Below are 23,435 nucleotides of genomic sequence, written 5' to 3'. Positions count from 1 at the left end.
ACAAAGATCTTGCATAAGAACATGTGTCAGGAATCAGTCTCAGCTACTACCACACCAGCTGAGTTACTGACATCTGTTGGCTCTGGCGGCCATCTTGAACCGGACTGTTATTCAGTTGCAGATGTCCATCCAAGTTTCATTAGCAGGCGACACACACTCATGCAGACACGAGCAAAAACAGAACACAGAAAGGACAGTAGTTTTATTTTGAAGGCCTGGAAGGGTTTCAGTTCTGCAAAGCATGAACAGCCTGAAGTTCCTCTGCTGCAGAATCGAAACCTACTGCGCCTCAGAGGCAGAGTGGACTGAGAATGTGCTGAAGTCAGGAGGGAAACTCAAACATTTTCCGTTTTCTCCTGAAACAGAGGCGTGTTTGTGGTTGTTGTTTTGTTTGTTTTTTCTTCTTTTCATTTAAATCAAAGACCCCGCTGTATTTTCCTCCCAGTTAAATGTCAATCAACCCAGACTGTCAAACAGCCAGGCAGCAACCTGCAGACCTGTGTGACATCATGTCAGCTCACACTTGGATTGTCCTTTTTATTTGTAAGTTACTTACTTCTTATTTGGCTGATTTACACAGAACTCTAAGCAGTTTGTGTGGAGCATCAGGGGGTAGGATGTAACTCTATAAGCTCATATTTTGTTTCTTAGTGGTTTGCTTGTCATGATCATGTGGTTGTTGTAGAAACAGACTAAACTGAGCAGGTCAGTGACATGCAGAAGATGAGATATCTGGACTGGATCTTATAAGTTTAGGTCTAATATGATGCAATTCAGAGTTTACTTCAGTGTGGCTGGTCATAGTTGATCGTTTACCAACAGCAGATTTTAGGATGAACTATTGTAGAGCAGTGCTTCGCAAACTTTTCAGCTTCTGACACATAAAATAACAGCGACAAAGGTGTGTGACCCCATCTGTTGGCTGTTTAAACATCCAAAAAATGCTAATGACTCTATTAAATAAGGACATAATGACAACACAAACAATCTGAACATCCATTATGCTATTTTTTTAATCAGTTTATGGACTTGTATTTCAAGTTTTTGTAACAAATATTGTGCAAACATAGCATAAAAACTAAGTTTTTTTATTGTAAGTTAATATCTGGAGATTATCTAAGGACCCCTACTTGGTGTTGAGTGACCCACACTGGGATCCCGACCCCAACTTTGGGACTCATTGCTGTGGAGACTCAGAATGTAAAAAGACAATAAGCATGTCATGTATATCAGATATCAGATAGCTGATGATCCTCTGTGCTCCATTCGCCTCAGGTGCTGCTGGATGTCACCTGTCATCCTCCTCACCTGCTCCCCGCTCCCCCCAGGCGGTCCACCTGGGACAGAACGTCTCTCTGACCTGCAACATTTCGTCCAGCCTGGAGATCACTTGGTACCTGCTGCGTTCGGACCAGCTGCTGCCCCTCCTCAGAGTTACACCGAGCAAACTCAAAGGAAAAGAACCTGTAGCTAAGTTTTACTCTGTAAACAGCAGTCACGTCAGCTGGACCAGAGACCCGGACAACAAGCTGTTCAGTCTGGAGATCCTGGCCGTGGAGGAGGACGATGCTGGGCTGTACTTCTGCTCTGGCTGGTGTGGCTCTGATGTGTGTGTTGACAAAGGCATCCACCTGAAAGTGAAGGGTAAGAATTAATATCAATATATCTGCTTTAAGTTTTTGATGGGTTCAGGCTGTTTTTTCCTTTTCCTCAGAATTATGAAGGTTTTCAAAGTGTCAGGTTTTGTTTTGGCGGTGTGTTTCTTTTTGTATTTCGTGTCTTGTTTTCTGGTTTCTTTTGGTTTATTATTTTCCTGTTTGTTGCCTGTTTATCATCATCCACTTGTCCTCAGTCAGTGCTTGGCTTCCTGCCACGCCCATCTTCACCTGTTCCTAATTATAGTCTCTCACTTGTGCCCACTTCCCCTAATTACCCTCAGCTTTAAAACCTGCTCATTTTCTCCACTTCCTCTCTGGTTCATTGTCTCTAGTCTCCCATTGTTCTCATTCCTTGCCTCGCCTTTTTGTATTCCTTTTGTTACGTTTAGTTTTGCTGCCCCGTCAGCTTTTTGTTTAAAACTAAATTCTTATTTGTGCTATAATGAGTCTGCGCGTTGGGCTCGCCACTCCCTCCGCCCGTCCTGACACAAAGATAGAGTTGTTCTAATAGCACACAAATACAGAACCAAAATCTTTTGAGCAAATATTTCAGCAGAGTATTCATACATTTTTATTAAATGTTACACTTTATATAAACCATAATGAGTCACATTGTTTTGACCACCTGATAAGTAAAGCTCGTCTTGCTACAACATATTATAACTTAAAATTTGGTGTTTATTTATGTACATTTGTCTCTAATCCCAACCTTACAGTTTCTCTTTGAGCTGTTTTCTTTCCCCAGCCTGTAAAGTCTTACAGTTTATATATAATACACTCAAAAATCCACATTAAGGGTAGTCCTGTCCCCATTCTGTCCTGATCATCTGTAGATATTTCGTCTTTACTACTTCCTATAACACAAAGAACCAAAAATAAGTAAGATGAACAACTAAAACAAGCCAAGATTTCAGTTCTTATTAAAACGTGTATTTGGTCTCAACACTGAAAAACCTTTTTCATCCGTTTTTTCAATCACATCTTGTTGGGTCCAGAAAAAAATAATGTTTTTAATGGGAATGCATTTTTAAAAAAATATTATTTAGATTATTTGATTAGTTAGTTGTCTTTGTGAAGAAGGGGAATTTATGAGCTGGAAAAAATAACATTTTATGATTCAGTGTATTTAAAATAATCAGAATAGATGAGTCGGCAGAATAGTTATTGCTGAATGCAGAAAGGTCTGATGTTTCTACTTTACTCTGTTCGGTAAAGTTGGCTTACATGTTTTTTATTATTATTAATATTATTCAAGAAATAAAGGCGTGTATCTCATATATTTTTCAGCAGCTTGTTTTGAGTCAGTCCTTCTATTTTTTTCCACCAAAACACACAAAAACAACATTTTAAACAAAAAAAAAATGCAACCAACACCCTCAGCAGTTTCTGCATCTTCAGCCTGACATCTGTGGTGGTTTTGGAAATTTTAATCTCCAACAACAGTCAACGGTTTCAACAAAGCTTAATTAGTTTTCCAATCTTTTGTTTTTCCATTTCTAAAGTAACCCTGACAAATGCATCGTCGTCTAAAAGTTCAGTTCTGAGTAATCAGAATCTGTTTTGATGAGATTCTCCTCATTTTGAAAACTGTGGTTTTAGTGATGATTGGTAGGATATAAATATATTTTCTTTTTACCACTTCATTTGTCCTTACAAAAAAATAACCTCTCATGAACTTTACTAAGCCAATGTTTGTGTGTGTGTGTGTGTGTGTGATACAGATTCTATGAATCATTCGTTGTATTTGTTTGTTGAAGAGTAAAATAATGAACATGTCCTTGGCCATTTCCAGTTTTTGTCTATATAAAAAAATAACTGCCCGCTGTTCATCTTAAAGTTTCAGCTTCTAAAAAACAACAGAAAATAAAACACAAAATAAAAATGTTAATTTAAAAATACAGCTCCTCTAATCTTACTGAATGCAATAACTTAGATATTTTATTTTGTTAACTGATTGGTGCTAAATTAGATGACCTGTGCTAGAATGAGCCATCATCATCATCCTCCTCCTCATCATCACTTCTGTTGGTACCCAGCTGGTTCTCCTGCAGGTTGGATCATCCATCAGGGACAGAGTTGGTGAGATGTGATGCTCAGCGCCAGATTTTCAGTAGCTGGTCCCAGATTATATCACCTCTAACCTTATATGGGGTTAATTATTTGCATGTTTTTGTTAAAGATTCATGAAATTCATGAAAGCATTTTGCTGTTTTCAGCAGCTTTTAGTTACATCTTAATGATCACAGGAGAACATCCTTCTGACTGGTTCATGCAACCACTTTCATCACAAAGGTCCCAGCAGCTAAAGCTGCTTTTTGCTGAAAAAGTGCATCTGTCGAAGATAAACTAATAAAAAAAAAGAATTGTTGGAAGAAGAGACACACTACGAGCTGACTTGTTCAGTAAATGGCATTACTGTGTTTCTTTATTTTCAATAAACATTCATTACTTTGGGCATGTAAGAACATTCGAGGTGATGCGTTTTACTCCTGTTTCTCACACAAAGGAACGCTGCAGGCGCCTGAATATCAGGTGCTCTTATCTTCATGCAAAACATCTCAAATTCTCAGAGGAATTTTCAGTTGCGATTCTCTGGAAGATGAAAATGAATTCTGAAACAATTAGAAAAGGTTCATCAACCATTTAGATCCTGTGGGATTTTATGACTTGTCCTTACATCTGCAAACCAAACGTATAATGTGTCAGTAATGAACTGTGGGTATTTTTGTGCTACTTGTTTCCAGGAGACGAGGAGGACTCTGCTGGAGGACAAAAGTGGCAGCCATGTTATAATCTGGGGATCTGCATCCTTCCTGCTTTACTCAGCCTCGGTTTTTTGGTGATAGTTGGATTCTACCTGTGCTCAGGTGTGTGTTTTTGGTTATTTCCTGTTCTCACTCTGCTTTTACACCACTTCACTTTTACACCACTTTACTTAGTGAGTCAGTAGAATGTGGGGATGTCCGATACGTCTGCTCAGATATGAAAATATTAAAACCTGTTCACCCCTCAGGCACCTCAGTACAGACAAACTCGTATTTATTTCTGTATAAAAGTTATAAAATACATTGGATAAGACTTTTTTTTTTTCTTATCTTGAGTCAGTTTGCAAAACATTTACTTGTAAATAAATATTTTAAAACAATGGTAATGCCACAGTATCTGTATGAGTACTTCTGTCTATGTACTTTTACTGCCATCTGATGGTAAACTCCTGGAATTGCAATACTCTAAAAAAATAACCTAAACATTAGTGATGTTCATATTCAGCTTTTCTAAAGACTGAAATTATTTCAAAGTTTATGTGATATTATAATTATCTTAAATACAAATGTGATATATTAATTTGTACTAAAGTCACAAATAGTTTAAGGAAACATCAATGTGAGAAAATTAAAATTGTGTGGATTTTATTTCTTGCCCAGTCCTCACGACATCACGGTATGTACCTTTAATTCTAACAGCTTTATGCTTTTACTTGATTAACATTTTGAGGAACATTTAGTGTATTTTTGCACAGTTGCTTTTCATTTGAGCAAACATTCGCAGTTCTTGTATTTTCTTGAAACACGTCTCTATTTGGTATCCAGGAAAAAACAAAACTATAGTTAGGATTATACGTATAAATAAGAATATTTACTCAAAACTAGTTTTAATGTGTTTGACCTGAATATTAAAGACCTTTTGAGTCTGAAAACAAGTCTTACCGGCCCACATTCAAATGATGTGGGCTGAAATACGAGATGTAACCAAAAACAACTTTACAGAGAAAAAGAGGAGGTCCTAAATGTCAAACTTTATGTCCGTGATCACTAGAAACTCAAAAGGAATATTCTGTATATTAAAGGAAAACTGTTTGAATAAAAGAATGAGGCTTTTTGGTGCTCACTTTATTTCATTCACACTTTTCCACCTTTAGATTAGAAAAGAAACGATGAGAAAGGACTAAAAGACACATCGTGTGCAAAAATGTTCTCCAGTAAGTTTACATAGTCATCATGTCAGACAGGTTTTCTAAATTTGCAGCAACTGCAAAAAACAAAAGTAATAAAGCTATGAAAAACATCAGACAAGTGTCATCATACCTCATAGCAACATTTCCATACAGCAAAAATAAAACTAAATCATATATTTTGCAACTTGACATGTTCGATATTTCTAAATAAAGTTTCACATGTAGTCGATTTATTTCATTCATCAAGTCAGCTCAGTTATGTGCACAAACTTTAATCACACCATTTAGATTTATTGTACAGATGGTGGCAAGACCTGCTTCCTGCTTCAATTTAAAAAGAAAATATTAGATATTATATTTTATAAATCAGCTTAGAGTCAGAGGACTGCAGACTGTTTTCTGTTTTCTCTGTTAAAACTGCTGCAGATGCATTTAGCAATTCCTCTTTTGCTACACAGATTCCCACTTCAGTAAAAGGTGGTTGAACACAGCTCATGTTTGGACTCTAGAATATAACAGCAATCTTTTATTTAAAGCAAATATAAGAGCAACGGAGTGAAATCCAATTATTTAACTTGATTAACAGAAATTATAGGAATGCTGTAAACTGTGGTTATTGCTTTTCCCCACATGCCCTTCACAGACAAAGACCTCATTTATATTATCCCAAAGCAAAAAAGTGTGATAATATTTCAGTAGTTTTTTTTAGTTTTAGCTAATATTATGTCTGAACATGTCCTCCTATATGCTGGAAGTTTGGCTCACGCCTGCTTCAGCAGCAGCCCGTAGGGACGGAGGGATTCCTGCACGATGGCTCTTGTCTGGACGTCGTTGCGGCCATCAGGGATGTACACCAACCAGATGTCTTCTCTATTACACGTCTTTCTATTTTTGGGGTTGATGCGGTTCTGGAGAAGCACTTTGTAATTTTTCCCGTCCACCTTGGACGTGAACGTCTTGCAGTACGTCTCCGCCATCTTGATGTCTGGTGTGGAGTACACCCCCCTGCCTCTTGTCTCCTCTCTGACTAAGGAGGCACAGCCGGCTTCCAGAAAACTCGGCTCATCGTTTGGTGGCCCATCATGGGAGAGGATGATGCCGAGAGAGCCATCCATTCTTTTCCCTTGGTAGGAGACGGGCCAGGCGTCATTTCCCGTCCCGAGCCAAGAATCGCCATCACTGTATTTCTGCAGGACTCGCAGGGCCACCCGGTTCCATCCGCAGGGCCGGATGTACTTCTCATTGCCACGCAGAAATTTCTTATCACCATCCTAGGGACCAGGAAAGGTGTTCACAGTTAAATCAAAAGCTACTTCAGAAAAATACAGACTATAAACCACAATTCCACTGAGTATTGTACATGTATAAAACTCAGAACAGTTCTTTCTTATGGTGAGCAAAATGTCTATTCTTTGACTATTTACCTATTTGTCAATCTTTATTACTCATTGAGTTTATGATTAAGGTGATGAATAGAAACTGTTTGATTTTTGACCCTAATCAGACCATTCAGTTTCAGACTTACACAACTCTTTGAAACCTGATCTGTTACATCAGACCTTCGTCACGTGACATGTTACCTAACCGAATAAACAAAGCATCATATCTGCTTACCCTAATGTTGGTGAAATCGTAGTCATACTGAGAATGGAAGAACTCCTGAGGATTGATCTTCACCGTGTGTTGAAGGCTCTCCCCAGAGCCATCAGCCAGTGCTAAAGGGGCGCTGTACATGTCCGCGTCTTCCTCCAGGGACATGGTTCCTATGCTCGGGTATTCCAGCTTTTTAAATCCCTCCTGCTTGTAAAACTCCCTGAGAGCTACAACGTTGACAAAATCTTGGGGGGTGAGCTGCGAGGCTCCACTTGTCGACTCGACTTTGCAGCCACAGAGAACTGACAGGGCCTCCAGGCACAGCTCCTGGTCCGGCATAGTGCTGAGAAGCAGTAGAGGAAAGCAGGAACAAAGATAGTCGTCTTATCCTTCAGAAAATGGTGGAAAAAACTCTTTTCAGTCCTTTAGCTGAGCTGAGTTCGATCCTTCTGTGGAAAACTGTCGAAAAGAAAACCCTGACTTCCTCCCTGCTTCGACTGGAACAAAATCTCCTTTTGGTTTCACTTTAGCTCCTTTCACTTTCACTCAGAGCCTTCCTGTAAATCAGCTCATCTCTGTGAGGGAGGCTGGGTGTGGAGGGGCTGGGGTCGTCTGCTACACTGCAGGATTTATCTGTTTCTAAAGGCATTTAGTTTTTATTTATGCAGCAGGTTTACCTGGCTGGACCAGCCATGAAGTAGCTCTTCTGACCTCTTTATAAAGTTACAAGAGCTTGTAACATCAGAGGAGAAATATCACCTATCAAAAAAATTATTGACACAATTGATTTTTCTAAACAATCATGCAAGAACTGATAAGAACAAGTAGATTTTTTTAGACTGTGCTGTTTTGATATTTAGCTAAATCATGTTGAACGTATTACAAACACAAATGAAGGCTATATGGACTTTATTTATCCTGGTAAAAATGTGTTATTAAGATTAAAAACCTCTTTTTCTAAAAGAGACCTGGCCAAAGCTAAAGGACGTGGAAATGTGTTTAAATGGACCAGGTCGGTACCAGGTACCACTCAGAAAACTGTTCAACTTTATTTACAAATGAACTAAAAGAAAGTATATATGTGCATTTATGTATAAAGAGCCTTTGTTAGTCTCTTTATTCTTGTTCATAAGGTTATTTTAATGTTGACTTCCGGTTCAGCTGAAATAAAGAAAACTTCAGCTATTGTCTTTTAGCATCTTTTCCAAACTATGTCAAGCAACATTTCATCAAATCCTTCAGGTAAAATAGTGACTCCACACCCAGCGTTTATCATTTATCTGTCTTTGGTTTCTCTTCAGGTAAACTGGTTTGTTGCTGCTGTAATCCAGCGAGCCAGGGATCCAGGTGTAAAGTTACAGAGGTCAGTAGTTACTCATTCTGAATGTCACATATTGACTTTATGCAACTATAAACAATTTTGATTTATTTAAAATAAAAAAGTAGCTCTTCTCTGTCATTATTATTATTATTAGTAGTATTAGGTTGAACTGTACACACTGTTTGCATCATTAAAACATTATCAATGTTAAAACTTTAGTGTTCAGGGTTGTTCTTTCTGTCATGATCCATACCTCATGACCACAGGTGAGTGTTGGAATGTAGACAAACCGGTAAACTGAGAACTTTGCCTTTTGGCTGAACTCCTTCTTCGCTACAGCTGCCACAGTTGTAGGAGGCCGAACCCAGAATGCAGGCACACACAAGGAGTTCGAAGAAACTGAAACTTAAATCACTAACAAGGCAGCAAAACAAAACTGTGGCATAGGATCAACAATGCTCTGCTGAGGTGGAGCTGGACAGAGACTGAGTATCTAGGACTGAGGAGATGAGGAGATGGAGAACACCTGAGCTGAATGGGAAACGGCAACAGGTGAGAGTGGGTGAGGCAGGCTGAGTGAAAACACAGGAATCACAATAAAATCACAGGGAACAGAACTGAACACAGTCATCAAAACCTAACACAATAGATCAGAAAAAGACTCAAGTGCCCAGACAACTACAGACCAGACTAATGTCCTCGTTACTGCAGACGAGGCCTGACCCGTCGATCCGTCTCCTGCTCCATCCTGCCATCACTCCTTATGCTTGAGTTAATTTCACCCCGAACACGATGGGAGCATTCCATCTTTTTCCAGCTGAGAACCATGGCGTCAGACTAAAAGGAGCTGCAAAAAGCAGAAGTTAGACCCTGTTCCAACCTGCTTGCAAAAAATACCTGTTCAGTCCCCACAAAATGGAGGCTTAAACATGAACTTCAGAAGGAAAAACGAAGAACATCACAGTTTCAATCAGGCCTTTGGACCACAGTTGGTTCTCAGGCTTAAATATAATCTCCTCATGTTTGTTTACCAGTAACATGAACTTACAAGATAATCTGATTTCTGTCTCTACAGGAAGAGTCTTTGCATTATTCCAGTCTGAAGCATCCAGACAAGCCTCGTCCGATTGGCAGAGAACGACCCAGGTTTACTGAAGACATGGTCACATATTCAGCAGTGACCAGTCGCAGGAACTGAAATGGATCACAAGACCAGAGATCAGGTTTTAGTTGTTGTTTCTGTCTCTCAGCTCACAGATTCAGCAAGGATGACTGTTTTACCGTTGGATTCAAATTTTGCTGTTACTTTTGAGATCAGTTCCTATTAAGATGTTGTTTATTTTTGGCTTTTTTTATGACTGCATTTCAGTTTTTTTCTCCTTTACATAAACCTATTCCTCAGTAATATTTTAAGATTTTTCTTTTTATCAAAACATTTTAAACGATGCCTGCTGTAGAAATGATGCTTCACTTTGCTTCTCATTTTAAACCAACAACTATTCTGCTGCTCAACAGAAGAATGTAAATGTTTAATGAACTCAAAGACTTTTTTCTGTTTCTGAAGAGATGTGCAGGACCCACGTCTTTAAACTCCTGTTGAATAATGTGATCAGATGTCCGAATGTATTTTTCTTTCTTTGTCATTTTTTTTAAATAAAGTGATTCTGTCATGGATTTAAGTTGTCTTGTGTTTATTGTTTGGCTTTGGTTCTTAGTGCTTTGTTTTCAGTTTTCTAGGGTTATGTTTTTATGTTTCTGATTCATGTTTCAGTTTGGGTTTTTAGTTTCTGTTAGTCGTCTTTATGTTTAGTTTGGTCTTAGTTCTGTCATTATTCACTTCTCCTCAGTTTATCTCTTGTTTGCCTGCCACACCTGTCTACACCTGTCCCGAGTTTTCTAATCACTCACCTGTGCTCACTTCCCCTGATTACCCCCGTCTTTAAAACCTGGTCACTTTCTCCACTTCCTCACTGGTTCATTCAGTCTGTCTGCAGTTTTCGCCCTTGTGTTCCCTTGCTCAGCCACGTTCTGCTCCTTGGTTTTTGCTGCTATGTCAGACTCTTGTTTTCTTTTATTTAATAAATCAGTTTTCTTGTTTAAGATGAGTCTGCATTCTGGGTTTTGACAGATTCTAGGCTCAAAAAGGAGTGGTCCTGTGGTACACAGGTGACTTTATTATTTCACATGTTTTGTTTCTTGCCAGTTTGTTGGTTAAGGGATCCAGAGTTAGTAACTTTAATAAAGATGCTTGACAAAGACAAAAGAAAGCAAAGGGAAAGTTAGAAATGGACTTGAATCAGAAGACTGCACATTTGGTTGCAGGTGTGATGATGACAGAGGAATAAACAACATTGTTGTGGTTCTGGTTTGGTGGAGGAGAGCTGGGTCTCTCCCTCCAGTTCTGTTGGCCCAGAGAAGCGTAGTGGATCATCTCCTCCTGCTGGGACGGACTCTCAAACACTTCATAATCTGCAGGCAGAAAAAAGCATTGAATCAGTTCACTTTAGAGTAGATCTGGCTCATTATCAAACATATTTATTTATTTTTTCTTACCAATTTGAGGTCTGGATGTTATCCACAGTTGCTGCTCTGAGTCTTCTTGTTGTTTAGTTGCTGCAGAGCACAGAACATGCTTCACTGCTCAGTGGAAAGATGTTTATCATAAACCCAAGTGGTGTCAAACCTTTTTGAAACTCAGACTGAAAACAGAACTTCAGATTAAATGAACTGCAGCTGTAGCGCTCTCTAGTGGACATAATCAGTGTTACTGTAATATTCTAAGCTTTTACTGTGCAGTTTATCTTTACTGATCTCCTAACACACACCTGAGAGAACAAAACAATTCTCAAAGAATTTACAGAAGAAAAGACTAGCATAAAAGGAAAAAGCACCCTACAAAGCACTAAGTAAGAATAAATGAGAAAGGAAATTCATGAACTGAATAAAAAACGTGTATGACCAACAGATTTTACAAGAAAGAAGTATTAAGGCTTCAGTTTTCAGACACATCATGTTTGTTTGTCTCCGTGTGACCCTGTGATGGACTGGCTTCCTGTCCAGTGTGTCCCCATCTCTCACTCAAGGCACCTGAACAGGATCGAGTCAATGGCTGAATGGATAATAATATATAACCTTTTTCTTTTTGTTTTACCTGCGTTTTTGTATTTCTTCCTTTTTCTGATGCACTTCATGCTGGTGAGTAAAACACAGGCAGCAACCATCAGGACAGTCATCATCCCAAAACCAAAGACAGAGAGCAGCAGCAGAGCTGAAACCAAGCAAAGAAACACATGTTAACATCTGTGTTTGGTCATAAGTGGGGATATGAGGGGTTTGCAGCAGCTGACCATTCTCAGGTTTTTTCTTCTTCTTTACTTCAGTCACATCTGAAAAATAAAAACAACAAAAAACAAAAGGGTAACATTTAAAAAAGACGTATAACAAAAAGGTTTTTGGACTCATTTTTTTAAACAGAATCTATGATATACCTGTTTTCATTCCAGCTGACTCCGTAGTTGTGCTGCTGGATAAAAAGACGCTGGTTTTCTCAGAGGTCACTGCATTAAACAAGGTTTAATTTTAGTTTTATTAGGTTTATGATGACAGTATTTAAACAATATACCTTAGAAAAAGAACAGTTTAGATAAAATTATGACAGAACAGAAATAGGTTTTAATGTGTCAAATTAAAAATGGTAGTCTGAATGAGCTCAGTCAAATATTGTTTATAAATTTGCATTTGTCAATGATTTTGATTATAAGTCTGTTTGGATTTTGATTCTTTCCTTTAGTCACATTCTGTAGTAAATTTCTAACAGCATCACGTTGATAAATGTTGGAAATGTTGAGTTACGGACCTTCCAGGACGGAGAGTTGGGCCTGCAGCACACTGTTGCACAGATACTCTCCGGCGTCCTCTGGCTGCAGGTCTTCGATCTGCAGAGCATCGTTCCTGTAGCTGAGCCGCTTCCCGCCCCTCTCTGGTTTCTCTGTACCGTCTCTGACGCGGGTGAAGATGACCTCCTTCTTCTGTCCTTGTTGCTGTCGAAACCACCTCTGTTTATATCTGGAGGAGCCTCTGCAGGGGAGCAGAAGAGTCCGGCCTGCAGACACTGTGAAGTCATGACCTGAGGACAAAAACAACATAACATTTCACTTCATTAGGATTTGTTGCTGCATCTAAATAAAATGTGGCTTCTCATACAGAGAGGAAGTTAAATGTCCACCCCAGCGTACCTGAGAGCACCTGCAGCTCGGCCACCAGCTGCTGGTTACAGTGATACTCTCCAGCATCAGAATCATCCAGCTGCTGAAGACAGAGACCCCCGTCAGTCTGGAGAAGGTAACTCTCTTTGTCCTCGTTGGTCTGGAAGGTCCCCTGCCGGGTCACCAGAACCTTCCTGTTCTGATGAGTCCAGATCACATCTGAGCTGTCGGAGGCCTGACACGGCAGACAGACGTGGTGATTCTCTGGGACCGAGAACCGGATCACTGATGAGGGAACAGGACTGATCACGTATCTGAAGCGTCCAGCCTGGACACCTGAAACAGTTATTTAAAAAAAAAAAACTTCTTTAAAGCAAATTTCACATCTTTTTTTCTAATTTCTTGATTTGCTCTTAAATAAAGCAACCAAATAAAGACATATTGCAGTTTTTAGATTCATTTTATGTGCAGACGTGTCCTTATTGCATGGTCTGGCCCCAGAATACATCTGAACTTCTCTGCCCTCGTTCCAATCATAGATCTCTGAAGTTCTATGTTCTAGATTAGTCAGTCAGGAAGATCGTGTCTTTGCTGTAGCCGCCCCAAATCTGTGGAACAGCTTTCCATTAACAAGTGTCTCCTCTAATTTAAATACATTTCTGTTTGATGGCTTTTAATTGCAATTTTAATTGGATTTTTAAAGTAATTTGTTATTTACCTCACTGAGTATTTTTACTTGGTTTAATATTTTATATTCGTATATATCTTTTAGTTTTATATTGATTGTAATGTTTTTGTTTTAAAGCTTTTATGGCTGTTTTTGGATTTATTATACAGCACTTTGGTCATCTCGGTTTCCTTTTAAAGTGCTTAAAAAATAAAGTTTGTTTGATATTTTGTGCAGTTTGTTCATTTCCAAGGCCACAAACCTATTCCTGTATTTCAGTTTTTATTCTTCCTTTGAATTTGTCTATTATTGCTAAATATTTTCCCATGATGGTTCTTCTATGTATAGATGGTTCCAATCAAATTGAGCCACTCGGTTCAGGCTGGGGGTCAGTTCTGACGCCTTGTTTCCTGTTTTTTCTGTAATTCCTCTTTTAACTCATGGAAACCTGCTCACAGACATCTAGTCAGACTAAACTAAGAACAGCACCGGAAAATATTGCCAGAAATCCACATTTTGTTTTTGTCACATTAAAATAGTGTCTTTCAAAAAGGTTTACTGAAACAGATAAAAATCTGTTAAAAATGTTACCTTAATGACCAAAAAAATGTATTTTCCTGAACACGTTTACATTCCTCTCACTGCTATAAAAAAATGTAAATAATGTTCAACACTTTAGATTAATTGTTACTCTTTGTATGATTTAACATGTTTATTTATTAATCTAAGTAAAATGACATTTTCAAACAACTATGTTAATTTAGTCTCAACTGTTGTTCACACATTGTGAATCACCATATCATTATTTTTACTGATCAAACATGGCTGAATGTTTGCAGTTTTTGCAATAAATGAGTTATAATACATAATATTTAGTAAAATAAAGCAATTTTATGGGCTAATGTCTTTGCATACAATATGACTATTATTTAAAACCCTTTCTTGTGTAATGAGAGATAAAATCTGTTTTTACCTGTGCTGTTTTCTGTGCAGGAGATCAGATCAGCAGTAAGGAGCCAAACGTGGCAGAAGATCATAAGAAGGAGCATCTTAGAGAGAAAAACAGAAAAGGAGAACTGCAGAGCAGCTGAGTTTCCTTAAATATGAACCTTCAGTTTGTCACAGTTTTATTTTTTTTTTATTTTTTCACGTCCCTCCTTCTCTCCTTCCTGTTTTCTGTGCAGATCTGAGAATTAACTTCCAGGAGCCTATATGTGCAGATTCATGTCAAATTTAGGGCCTTGATTTGACAAACTAAGTTTATTATTTTAGTTTTGTATTGCCAGAAACGTTTAAGGCAGAAAACAACAGGAAACTTTACAAGCCAACTTATCAGCTTTTAAAAACTTCCTGTGCAGAGAGCATCAGTCTGTACACACGAGTGGTTCCACTTTACTTCAACTTTCAGGCCTCTACCACAGGCCCAGTGTGGAAAGATCACAGTCAGGAACAGTTCACATATTTATTAGTTCAGGATTATGAAATGTTTTCTGTGTTGTGTAAGTCCTTTACATTACAGTTCAGTGACATGCAGTCCTTTAAAAGAAGGGTGATGGTGTTTTTGAGATAAAAAACCTTCAGTTGTGCACATCTTATGTATTATCAGCTCATATTTATATAGCCTTCATTTTATTTTACAATCCCATAAATTGATCAACAATAACTTTTACAAGCACATCATGACCAAAACAACAGAGCAGACAGACTTATAATAAACTCATGAATTTCACATGACTTTTAAAAAAGTAGAATCAAAACAATATTGGCGAATTTCGAAGAACATCTAGACTTCAGAGTGAAGACATCTTAAGCGTCATGTTCAAGTCAGACAACAAGCTCTCCTTTGAATATAAAAAAAACAAGAATAATCAGAAAAAATAAAGTAATATTAGAAAAAAAGATGCCAGTGATGGCTCTCCCAAAACATTTAAATGTATCATTACAAACCAAAAGTCAAATAAAATGAATAAAAGCCAACAATTTAAAAGAAAGGTTATATAAAAATAGTAATAATCGCAATTATTAAAATAAAATTCTCACACTTTCCTTATATTTCAATAGATTTCATTTCATTGGGCTATTTTTTTGAAGCCTTCATTCATGATCCTCACACTGAACTCTGTACATCTGCAAGAAAAGAGACAAAGCAGAAATAAAACCTGATTCATTTAACCAAAAGTAGTTAATGATGAAAGGATAATCAATAAATCTGAGAGAGTTGCAGTCAGATGATTTCCGTGTCACAGTGCACAAAACAGACAAACAATAAAAACCCAGAAGTAGTTTTTTGTTTCTCACCATTTGTCGGCTGAAGTTCTATTACATCCATTATGTCATCATAGAGATCACACTGTTTGTCCACACCTGCAACAATTACAAATAAAGTCACAGAATAAAAAGATTTTCCTTCAAATCTGAGGAACAGGCTAACCTAAAAACACTAAATCAGTCAACATGATCTCCTAAAAGAGTCAAGGAGGCTGCAAGTCTAATCTTTCCTGTGCTTACCTCGTATTTCTGATCTGTGATTCCAGCTGATGAAGATGATGATAAAGGTCAGGAGGATGAGGACATCACTTTTAACCAGCAGGCTGATAACTAGGTATTTTGCTTGAGGAGTGTTAATGCCTGAAAAAAGAAAATATCAAAAGCACAAAAATAATAAATGACACATAAAAGTTCACAGGTATTAATGATATCTAACATTTCAGCAAATATATTTATTTTTAATTAATCTTTGTCCATTGTTGCCCTTGTGATTATTGCTGTTCTCTGAATAGTTTTAGTGAAAGAAGCAGATGTTTGAGCAACAGTTGTTGTTGTTCCTGTGGTTGTTGTTGAGCCTTTTTCTGTGTGAAGAATAGGAAGTATACAGTGTGTGTAAAACTATTAAACTATCTGAAATTTCTTTACACTTTGCGTTAAAGTAGAATGGCTTCCTTAAAATCTTTTAAAGACGTCTTGACGTTAAATATAAAACAAATCAATCAAAGAGCTGACTCAGGACCTGAGAGACGCAGGTGATCATCGACTGTGTAACAAGATTGTTTTAGATAACAGCTCGTTGGGAATAACTTGCTGATGTTAAAATACTATTTTAAATCTGTCAAACAGTGTTATCTTTGTTTTTATAGAATCAAGTAAAGAAAAGTGGCAAAACATTGTGCTCCAATTTTCAATCATTATATTTGTTACCGTCTGTCGTTCCAGGAGTGGTAGCAGATATTTGTGCTGCAGTTGATGAAGTTTCTTCAGTTGTTGTCGTTGTTGCTTTAGTTGTCACTCTGGTTGTTGTTGATGTACTCTGTGTTGCTGTAAGTAGAAGAAAATCTGTATTAAATTCCAAATATCAGCCTTTCAGAATTGTTTGCTTTACATGTTGAAATTAAAGCTTTATTAAGAATGAAAAATGTGATGAGACACTATCCTTAGCTGATCGGTGTCATTTAAGATCCAAATAAAATTCTCATCTCAGCTTTTCAAATGTGCACAGACTGTCAATAACATGAGTCCAACTGCAGCAAGTGTGTCAGACATTTATGTCTCCTGTTAACTTTGTGAGCTGGGAGGATCAAATTAGGCATTTATGATGAGCTTCAGTTTCTTTCTTCTACATTATGATAAAAACTCAAACATTTCTTCTATGATTCATGATAATTGTATCAAATGTATTTTCTGTCTAATAATCATCCAATGAGCCCGTCAGGAAGGTGTGAGGTGTGTATCTTCAGCAGCTGCAGACCAAACCTCAGCTCTTCCTGACAACTTTCACTACATGAAGCTTTCTACAAGTCAAAGATCAGTCTACATGTCTGCCACTGGGTAGTTAATTTATTATAATCCTCTCCTTGCACCGTGTGTTTATCATTAAACTCTTATCTCTCACCTTCTCCAGGGTTCTTCATGTTTTTGGTCACATTCAGATAAACTGCTGGTTTTCCATCACAGAAGTAAAGTCCAAAGTCACTGAGGTGAACATTTGTTAAAATCACCTTCTTGCCCACAACAGGAACAGGAAACCGGATTGGCTCAGATTTTCCAGCTACTTCTCTTCTCCATGTTGTTTTATATGATCCTTCAACATTAGAGGAGCACTTCAAAGTTGTGTTCCTTCCCTCTTTAACAGTCTGAGTTTTGGTACCTAAAAGACAAACATAAAGTAAAACACATGATGTCATACAGCTCTTCTCCTGTTTGAATCAGGGACAGGAAACATTACATAAGACCCTGTTTCCTAACACATAATGTAGGTTTTAGAGTCCCTCTGTCACAAGACATTTAAATACAGACACAATTTGTTGTTTTTATTAAGTTTTCTGTTCATAAATGATCAAAAGATGCATCAAACCATAAAACAAGACTGTTCCTCCACAAAACTAACTATACTCAGTTTAGAGTTTACACAGTGAAGATTCACTCCATGAAAAATACAGAGTTTTTACTGTTGAATTTCATTTAATTTGTAGAGACAACAAACATTCAAAGCATTAAGTTTGGACAAATCTACATATTTTTATTTAATTAAATGTTTTGCCACCACTAAGTGATTTTTAACCTGTAGGAGACAAAAAAGAAACATTTCTGATAAAGTTTGATGTTACCTGATGGGATGACTGTCAGATTCACAGATTTATTGTTACAGAAGTATTTTCCAGAATCTGAGAGTTCAGCTTTTTGAATATACAGTGACTTATACTGATCTGCTATTACAGTATAAATTTTAGAATTTCCTTTAATGTGTTTTTCAGTTTTGTCACCATCATATGTAATGATGTCAATTTTGGCTCCATTTCTCTCCACGCTCCATGTCACTTTATCCTCCACAGGAGGAGGACAGGGCAGATAAACATGCTGTGTCTCATTAACAGCTTCATGGATTAAATCTGTAAGATAAGAACAATGTTTTTACATAATTAGATTTTAACTTTAAAGTTAAAATACATTTTCAAATAAGCAGAAGCTAATTATTAACTAACAATACAGTTACAACTTTGAGAAAAAAAACAAAAAACATTCCAGTTCATTTTAATCTTGTTTAGGTACATTAATAAATATGTGTGACATTCTGAGCAAAAGTTAAATTAAATTTAAGTAAAACTTCAGAATGATAAGCCTAAGACAGACTTTAAACAATGCCAATACTGGTAACTTCATGTGAAAGCCAGAATTATGAGTGAAAAACCTAAAAAAACAGCAATATCTGACAACAAAACAACCTCTCTCTAAAATACACCAAGACATTTTACTACATTTTATCAATTTAAAGAGAAACATTATCATCTGCTACATTTATAAAGAAGCGGGTTTTTCACATAAAAAGACCAGTAGTTGTAAAGTAGTAATAAGTTGTCACTTCAGTCACATCATGTCCGAATCTGAAATCACACTTTAGGCAAATTTCTGCAATAATATAAATAATTATAGAAAAAAAAAAAAAAACTGTAATGTACAAGCGTGATTATCAACCACCACTGGAGGCAAAGGTGGAGCGATAATAGTTTACTGGTCTCTGTCTGTCTCTGTGAACAGCTGGGCAAATTTGACCAAAACTCTTAAAAATAAACATTGGATGAACATCTAGGACTGATTAACTTTTGGAGTCAGTTACATTCAAGATGGCCACCACAGCTGATTTATCTTTCCCAACACAGAAATGGCTGTACGTTACTCTGACAGATAATGAGGTAAAGTTTAGGTGGTAGAAGCTGACAGTCAACACATACTCCGAACGTTAACACATCTCTCAAGATGTGGCTGCGGCGGCCATTGTTGATTACAGCTCTATCATGAAACACGGCGGGTGATGTTCATTCCTCCCAGGAATCCTGGGCCTTTAACTGAAAATGTTCTTACCTGCAGCATGAGAACCCAGAGCCAACACCAACACGCAGCAGAGGATGTTCCCCCTCATCTTTTCAGACGCTGAACTGTGTGTTCAATCTGTGACCACAGTTTCTGTCTGATCTGAGAAGAGAAAGTGAGCATGCTCACTGCGTTTACTGACACCAGCCTACGCTTATGGTGACTGTCACTTCCTTTTAAGTAAACTTGCCTTGTTTAAAGTTTATCGATTGTCAGACAAATGATTCAAATATTCTTAGAGACGCTACACGTCCGATTGAATCATTTTTATGTTGTAAGTCATAATGACATCATACAAGAGTCTATTACTAGAGAGCAAACTAGCCTGTGAGTCAGTCTTCACTCTAAAGCTGTTGTACTTTTCTTTGTTTTATGGGGATATTGTGAAATCAAGAGAAATGTGTGATAGATTTCATCTCTTCTTTTTGGCATTTGAAAAATAATTTTCAACTAAAATAAGGCCATGTGAAAAGTTGATTGATGTCGTACGCTCTCATGCAGCCATGAGTCATTACTGACAGACAATATTTCTTTCTTAATGGCTAAAGATTTTTCTTAAGAAACAGGAAAATAAACAGATAGCAGGAAGGAAGAAGGAAGTTCGTATCTGCTGTGCACAAGTCTCTGACATGTCTGAGTGCACTTTTGTCTTTATGAACTAGATTTGCAATAACAAGCAAATTTACTAAACAGAGAAATAAATGTCATTTTTCCTGCTAAAAACATCAGTGGAACTTTATTTGCAGATGACACACTGCTGTGCTGACAGCTATTTGACCCATCTTCACCAGTCATCAAGTTTCTGTATATAGCTGAGCACTTCCTGTTTTTTTAAAGCATCAGAGGTCTCATGCAATCTGTGTTGTCAGAGCAAAACTTTATTTCTAGAGCTAACATTTGGTACTGTCGTTCCCTGTTATCTAAATGCTGTTTAACATGTTTCATTGAGTTGTAGCATCAAATCAAAGCAAAAAACAGTTCAGAAACAGCAATTTTTATATGAATGTCTCTTGTTTTCAGGTCAGAAATTTTCAAAAAATGGTTAAAAGTTTAATAAAGTTGTCTTTACTGAACAAAAATCTCTCCAGTGAGTCTTGATTTACATTAGCCAGCACATATATGTTGCATTCACAAGAACAAGGATATGGTTATATGTAATTATGATTTTAGGGAAAAGATCACACATTTATGTACAGACTGTTTCTCATGCATTCCTCCATCTTGTTTACCTGTTTGATCCTGAGTGGGGTCATGACCTTGTGCCTGTCTCTAGAGGTCGTTTGGTGAGAGGACACCATGGACAGGACGCCAGTCCATCGCAGGGCCACACAACTATTCAAGAACACACTCATACCTAAGCACAGTTTGGTCACCAGTTAACCTAGTGTGCATGTTTTTTTGGACTGTAAAAGGAAACTGGAGTACCTGGAGAAAGCCCACACCTTTACAAGGACGATATGCAAACTCCACACAGAAAGGCCTGTCAGGAGTCAGACCCAGGAACTTTGATGCAAAACAACTGAGCTAACAACCTGAAACACTTTCAAAATGTCATGCAATACAAATCAAAACTTTAAAAGCTGGCAAGTGAAAGCAAAGCAACTTTATTTTATCAAAAAAAGTAGAAACTTTGACTTGCAAGATGGAGTGGTTCATGGCATAAACAGAAACTAAACTTGATTTGAAAATAAAAAGCCAAACATAAACAAGGATTTGGTAAAAGGACATGAAAATTCGGGATATGAGGGAATATTTGAGAAAAGCAGAGAGCAAAACTAACTGAAACCAGAAAACAGACTGCAAATATGCAACTAAAGAGAACATAAACAAAAGCAATAATGCAAAAAACTAGATAGTCTTAATAAAACTTTAAAATGCAAAATGATCTGAGATACGACCTCACTAAACACAGCAAATAAAGTACTCTGAAACTGGTGGTTTTTCTATCCAGCTGCAGCAAAACGTGTCAGCTGCAGAAACAGAAACTTTACAGAATGAATGTTCGGCTGATTTAAAAGAAAGAAAGAGAACAGCAGCACCGAGCTTAAAGAATTCAACATTTGTGTCTGTAAATGTTTAATTATAAGTCTTCTTCCTAATCACCAAAGTTTCTCTTCTGTAGCTCTGAAATGTTACACAGATGGATTCCAAAATTTGTTTAAAAAGCCATGTTTCAAAGTAATATTTTTTTAATGAGACCGAACTCTATGTAGTCATCACTGAGCAACTGGGCTGAGATATTAATGCTATTTTCAACACGAACTTTAATAATAGCCTCACTTTTCATCTGGTGCCACTTACAGGCCTACATTTTAATTTGATTTTGTTCATTGGTGACTTCTGGACTCTCATTATGTGACAAAGTGGCTGTATAGCACCTTCCAGCTGTGACAAGTGTACAGCATGAAAAACAGACAGGATCAAAAGAATGGACGTCCAGTTGAATACCTTAGTTTATGTAATGAGTTTTAATGAGTTTATTTCTTTAATTTAACATGTTTATTAGTGTTGTAATGCTTCTGGATCTTTTTGAATTCCCCACTAGTATCAATAAAACATCCATCTACCTATCAGGGAAACCTTTATTAAAAAAATAAAGAAAAGAAAAGGAAATCACAGCCTTTAATAAAAACACCCCTGTAAAGTCGGGAACCAAGTCTTGATGCTGAATTTGTTTTTCTGTACCCAGGCCTTTGTAATTCATCAGAGAAAACCTGCCTTTGGAGGAAATCCAGCAGGTAACTGAACTGGATAACAACAAATTAAGATGCTCAGGGAACAGGTTAGATTTCATTTTCAACAATGCATCTGCAGCTAAATCACCTAACAAACACGCAAGTGCAGCAAAACCCAGCAGTTCTACTGTCACTAAAATAACCATAGTGCAAAGCACAGGACGCAGCTTCTAGATGACAGATTTTAAAATTAGGCACTTTTGACACTAAAGTTATGTAACAACTCCCCCTCTCTAACACCAATAAAAGTTTTAAGGAAATGGCGTGAAAAATAACTGGTTTTAAAGACTTGCTTTTATTATTGATATTAGATTGCGCAGCTTAGAAAAACAGGTTCATTTTTTAAGTATATCTAAATCAGTTTAGTGTTGATACCGCAACGCTCGAATCCACGTGATTTTCTCAAAAAGTGTTGTTGTTGTAACAGTCGGTTATTGGCTACTACAACTGTCAATCTAAAACAACATCTTGTTTATTGGTTAGTTTTAGCTGTCAGTCAAAACGCCAGCATCTGATTGGACCAAGTTATTCTTAAAGAGCTGGCACTGCAACCCCAGTTTTACAATAGGCTACCTAAGTGCCCAATCGCAGGCTGTGAGTCATTTCATTGGATAATTTTAACGTCAATCACAGCTATCTTTACAGCTATTGGACGATTTTTTTTAAAGGTGGGCGGTAACCTCTAGAAAATGCGTTTCCTTGTCTGTCATATGCAAATCGAACGGAAGGACCGATATATCGACTGTTGAATATCTGTTTCCTATACTTACATTCTTAAATAATTTACACTGCAAATGACATCGCTATCTGATACACCTGCGCTAGCTTGATGCTAAAGCTAGAGGCGTTATCTTATCTGTGTGTTAGCTTATCTGACTGCACTGACTCCGGGGCTCTCCAAACACACCGCCTTTGTGGCGATGACTACGGATTTACTTTCTGATTTGGACACCCGATTCTTCGCCGATAACCTCTTGACGAGCGAAGACTGGGGTAAGTTAACCTGTGAGTTATTTATAAGTTAAACAAATAATAATAAAGAGGCTGATGTAGCAGTTTATGCTAGCCGGGTGGGACACGGACGTGTGGCTGCGTCGAGGCGATGCTAGCAGGGGCGTCACAGCCACTTTAGCTCATACATGTTTTCTCTTTTCAGCTCTGTATTTGACACATACAACTATTTATTTAATGTTGTTTTTTTCAAAAATTATGTGAGTAAATGTAAGTTGCACGCGGTCGCAGCGTTATTGCGTGCGAGCTTCCTCAATAAGGAAACCCGGACATGCGTGTTTATCATCCTCTCAGCGGCTGATCACACATTTTTTTATCATTACTTATACTTCTTTACCCCTGAAATACCGACTTTATTGGCCTATATAACATGTTTCAAGTCTATACATATGCCTTTTTTCAATTGGATGTGATAGATGTTTTCCTAG

General features: G+C 37.4%; 5 protein-coding genes across 5 annotated transcripts in view; 2 read left to right on the top strand and 3 right to left on the bottom strand.

Annotated features, from left to right (window-relative positions):
• Positions 1–285: 285 nt before the first annotated feature.
• Positions 286–10,201, top strand: LOC112449954. Its single transcript, XM_025002903.2, has 5 exons — positions 286–543; positions 1,276–1,644; positions 4,403–4,525; positions 8,508–8,569; positions 9,603–10,201. Exons 1-5 carry the CDS (start codon positions 450–452, stop codon positions 9,723–9,725), a joined length of 771 nt encoding a protein of 256 aa, XP_024858671.1. The 5' UTR covers positions 286–449; the 3' UTR covers positions 9,726–10,201.
• On the bottom strand, positions 5,528–7,748 carry LOC108251215. Its single transcript, XM_017441430.3, has 2 exons — positions 7,228–7,748; positions 5,528–6,884 (listed from the first exon to the last, which is right to left on the bottom strand). The coding sequence occupies exons 1-2, from the start codon at positions 7,543–7,545 to the stop codon at positions 6,375–6,377; spliced, it is 828 nt and encodes a 275-aa protein (XP_017296919.3). The 5' UTR covers positions 7,546–7,748; the 3' UTR covers positions 5,528–6,374.
• A 288-nt stretch (positions 10,202–10,489) lies between the features above and the next one.
• LOC112449953 lies at positions 10,490–14,549 on the bottom strand. The gene is made up of 8 exons (XM_025002902.2): positions 14,373–14,549; positions 12,763–13,068; positions 12,384–12,653; positions 12,016–12,084; positions 11,875–11,913; positions 11,679–11,795; positions 11,081–11,140; positions 10,490–10,996 (listed from the first exon to the last, which is right to left on the bottom strand). The coding sequence occupies exons 1-8, from the start codon at positions 14,446–14,448 to the stop codon at positions 10,824–10,826; spliced, it is 1,110 nt and encodes a 369-aa protein (XP_024858670.1). The 5' UTR covers positions 14,449–14,549; the 3' UTR covers positions 10,490–10,823.
• A 349-nt stretch (positions 14,550–14,898) lies between these two features.
• LOC108251216 lies at positions 14,899–19,966 on the bottom strand. Its single transcript, XM_017441431.3, has 7 exons — positions 19,253–19,966; positions 18,001–18,282; positions 17,286–17,540; positions 16,595–16,711; positions 15,908–16,027; positions 15,698–15,763; positions 14,899–15,526 (listed from the first exon to the last, which is right to left on the bottom strand). Exons 1-7 carry the CDS (start codon positions 19,308–19,310, stop codon positions 15,507–15,509), a joined length of 918 nt encoding a protein of 305 aa, XP_017296920.1. The 5' UTR covers positions 19,311–19,966; the 3' UTR covers positions 14,899–15,506.
• Positions 19,967–22,916: 2,950 nt separating this feature from the next.
• The window catches only part of atf6b (activating transcription factor 6 beta), a 32,625-nt gene continuing 32,106 nt past the window's right edge, over positions 22,917–23,435 (top strand). The window contains exon 1 of the mRNA XM_037975826.1: positions 22,917–22,989. Coding sequence (XP_037831754.1) covers positions 22,917–22,989 — 73 coding nt within the window. The remainder of the gene's footprint in view (positions 22,990–23,435) is intronic.

Source organism: Kryptolebias marmoratus, linkage group LG5, assembly GCF_001649575.2.
Source record: "Kryptolebias marmoratus isolate JLee-2015 linkage group LG5, ASM164957v2, whole genome shotgun sequence".
Taxonomy (NCBI): Eukaryota; Metazoa; Chordata; class Actinopteri; order Cyprinodontiformes; family Rivulidae; genus Kryptolebias; species Kryptolebias marmoratus.
The sequence above is the reverse complement of the archived record's forward strand: the minus strand, read 5'-3'. Positions and strand labels throughout refer to the sequence as shown.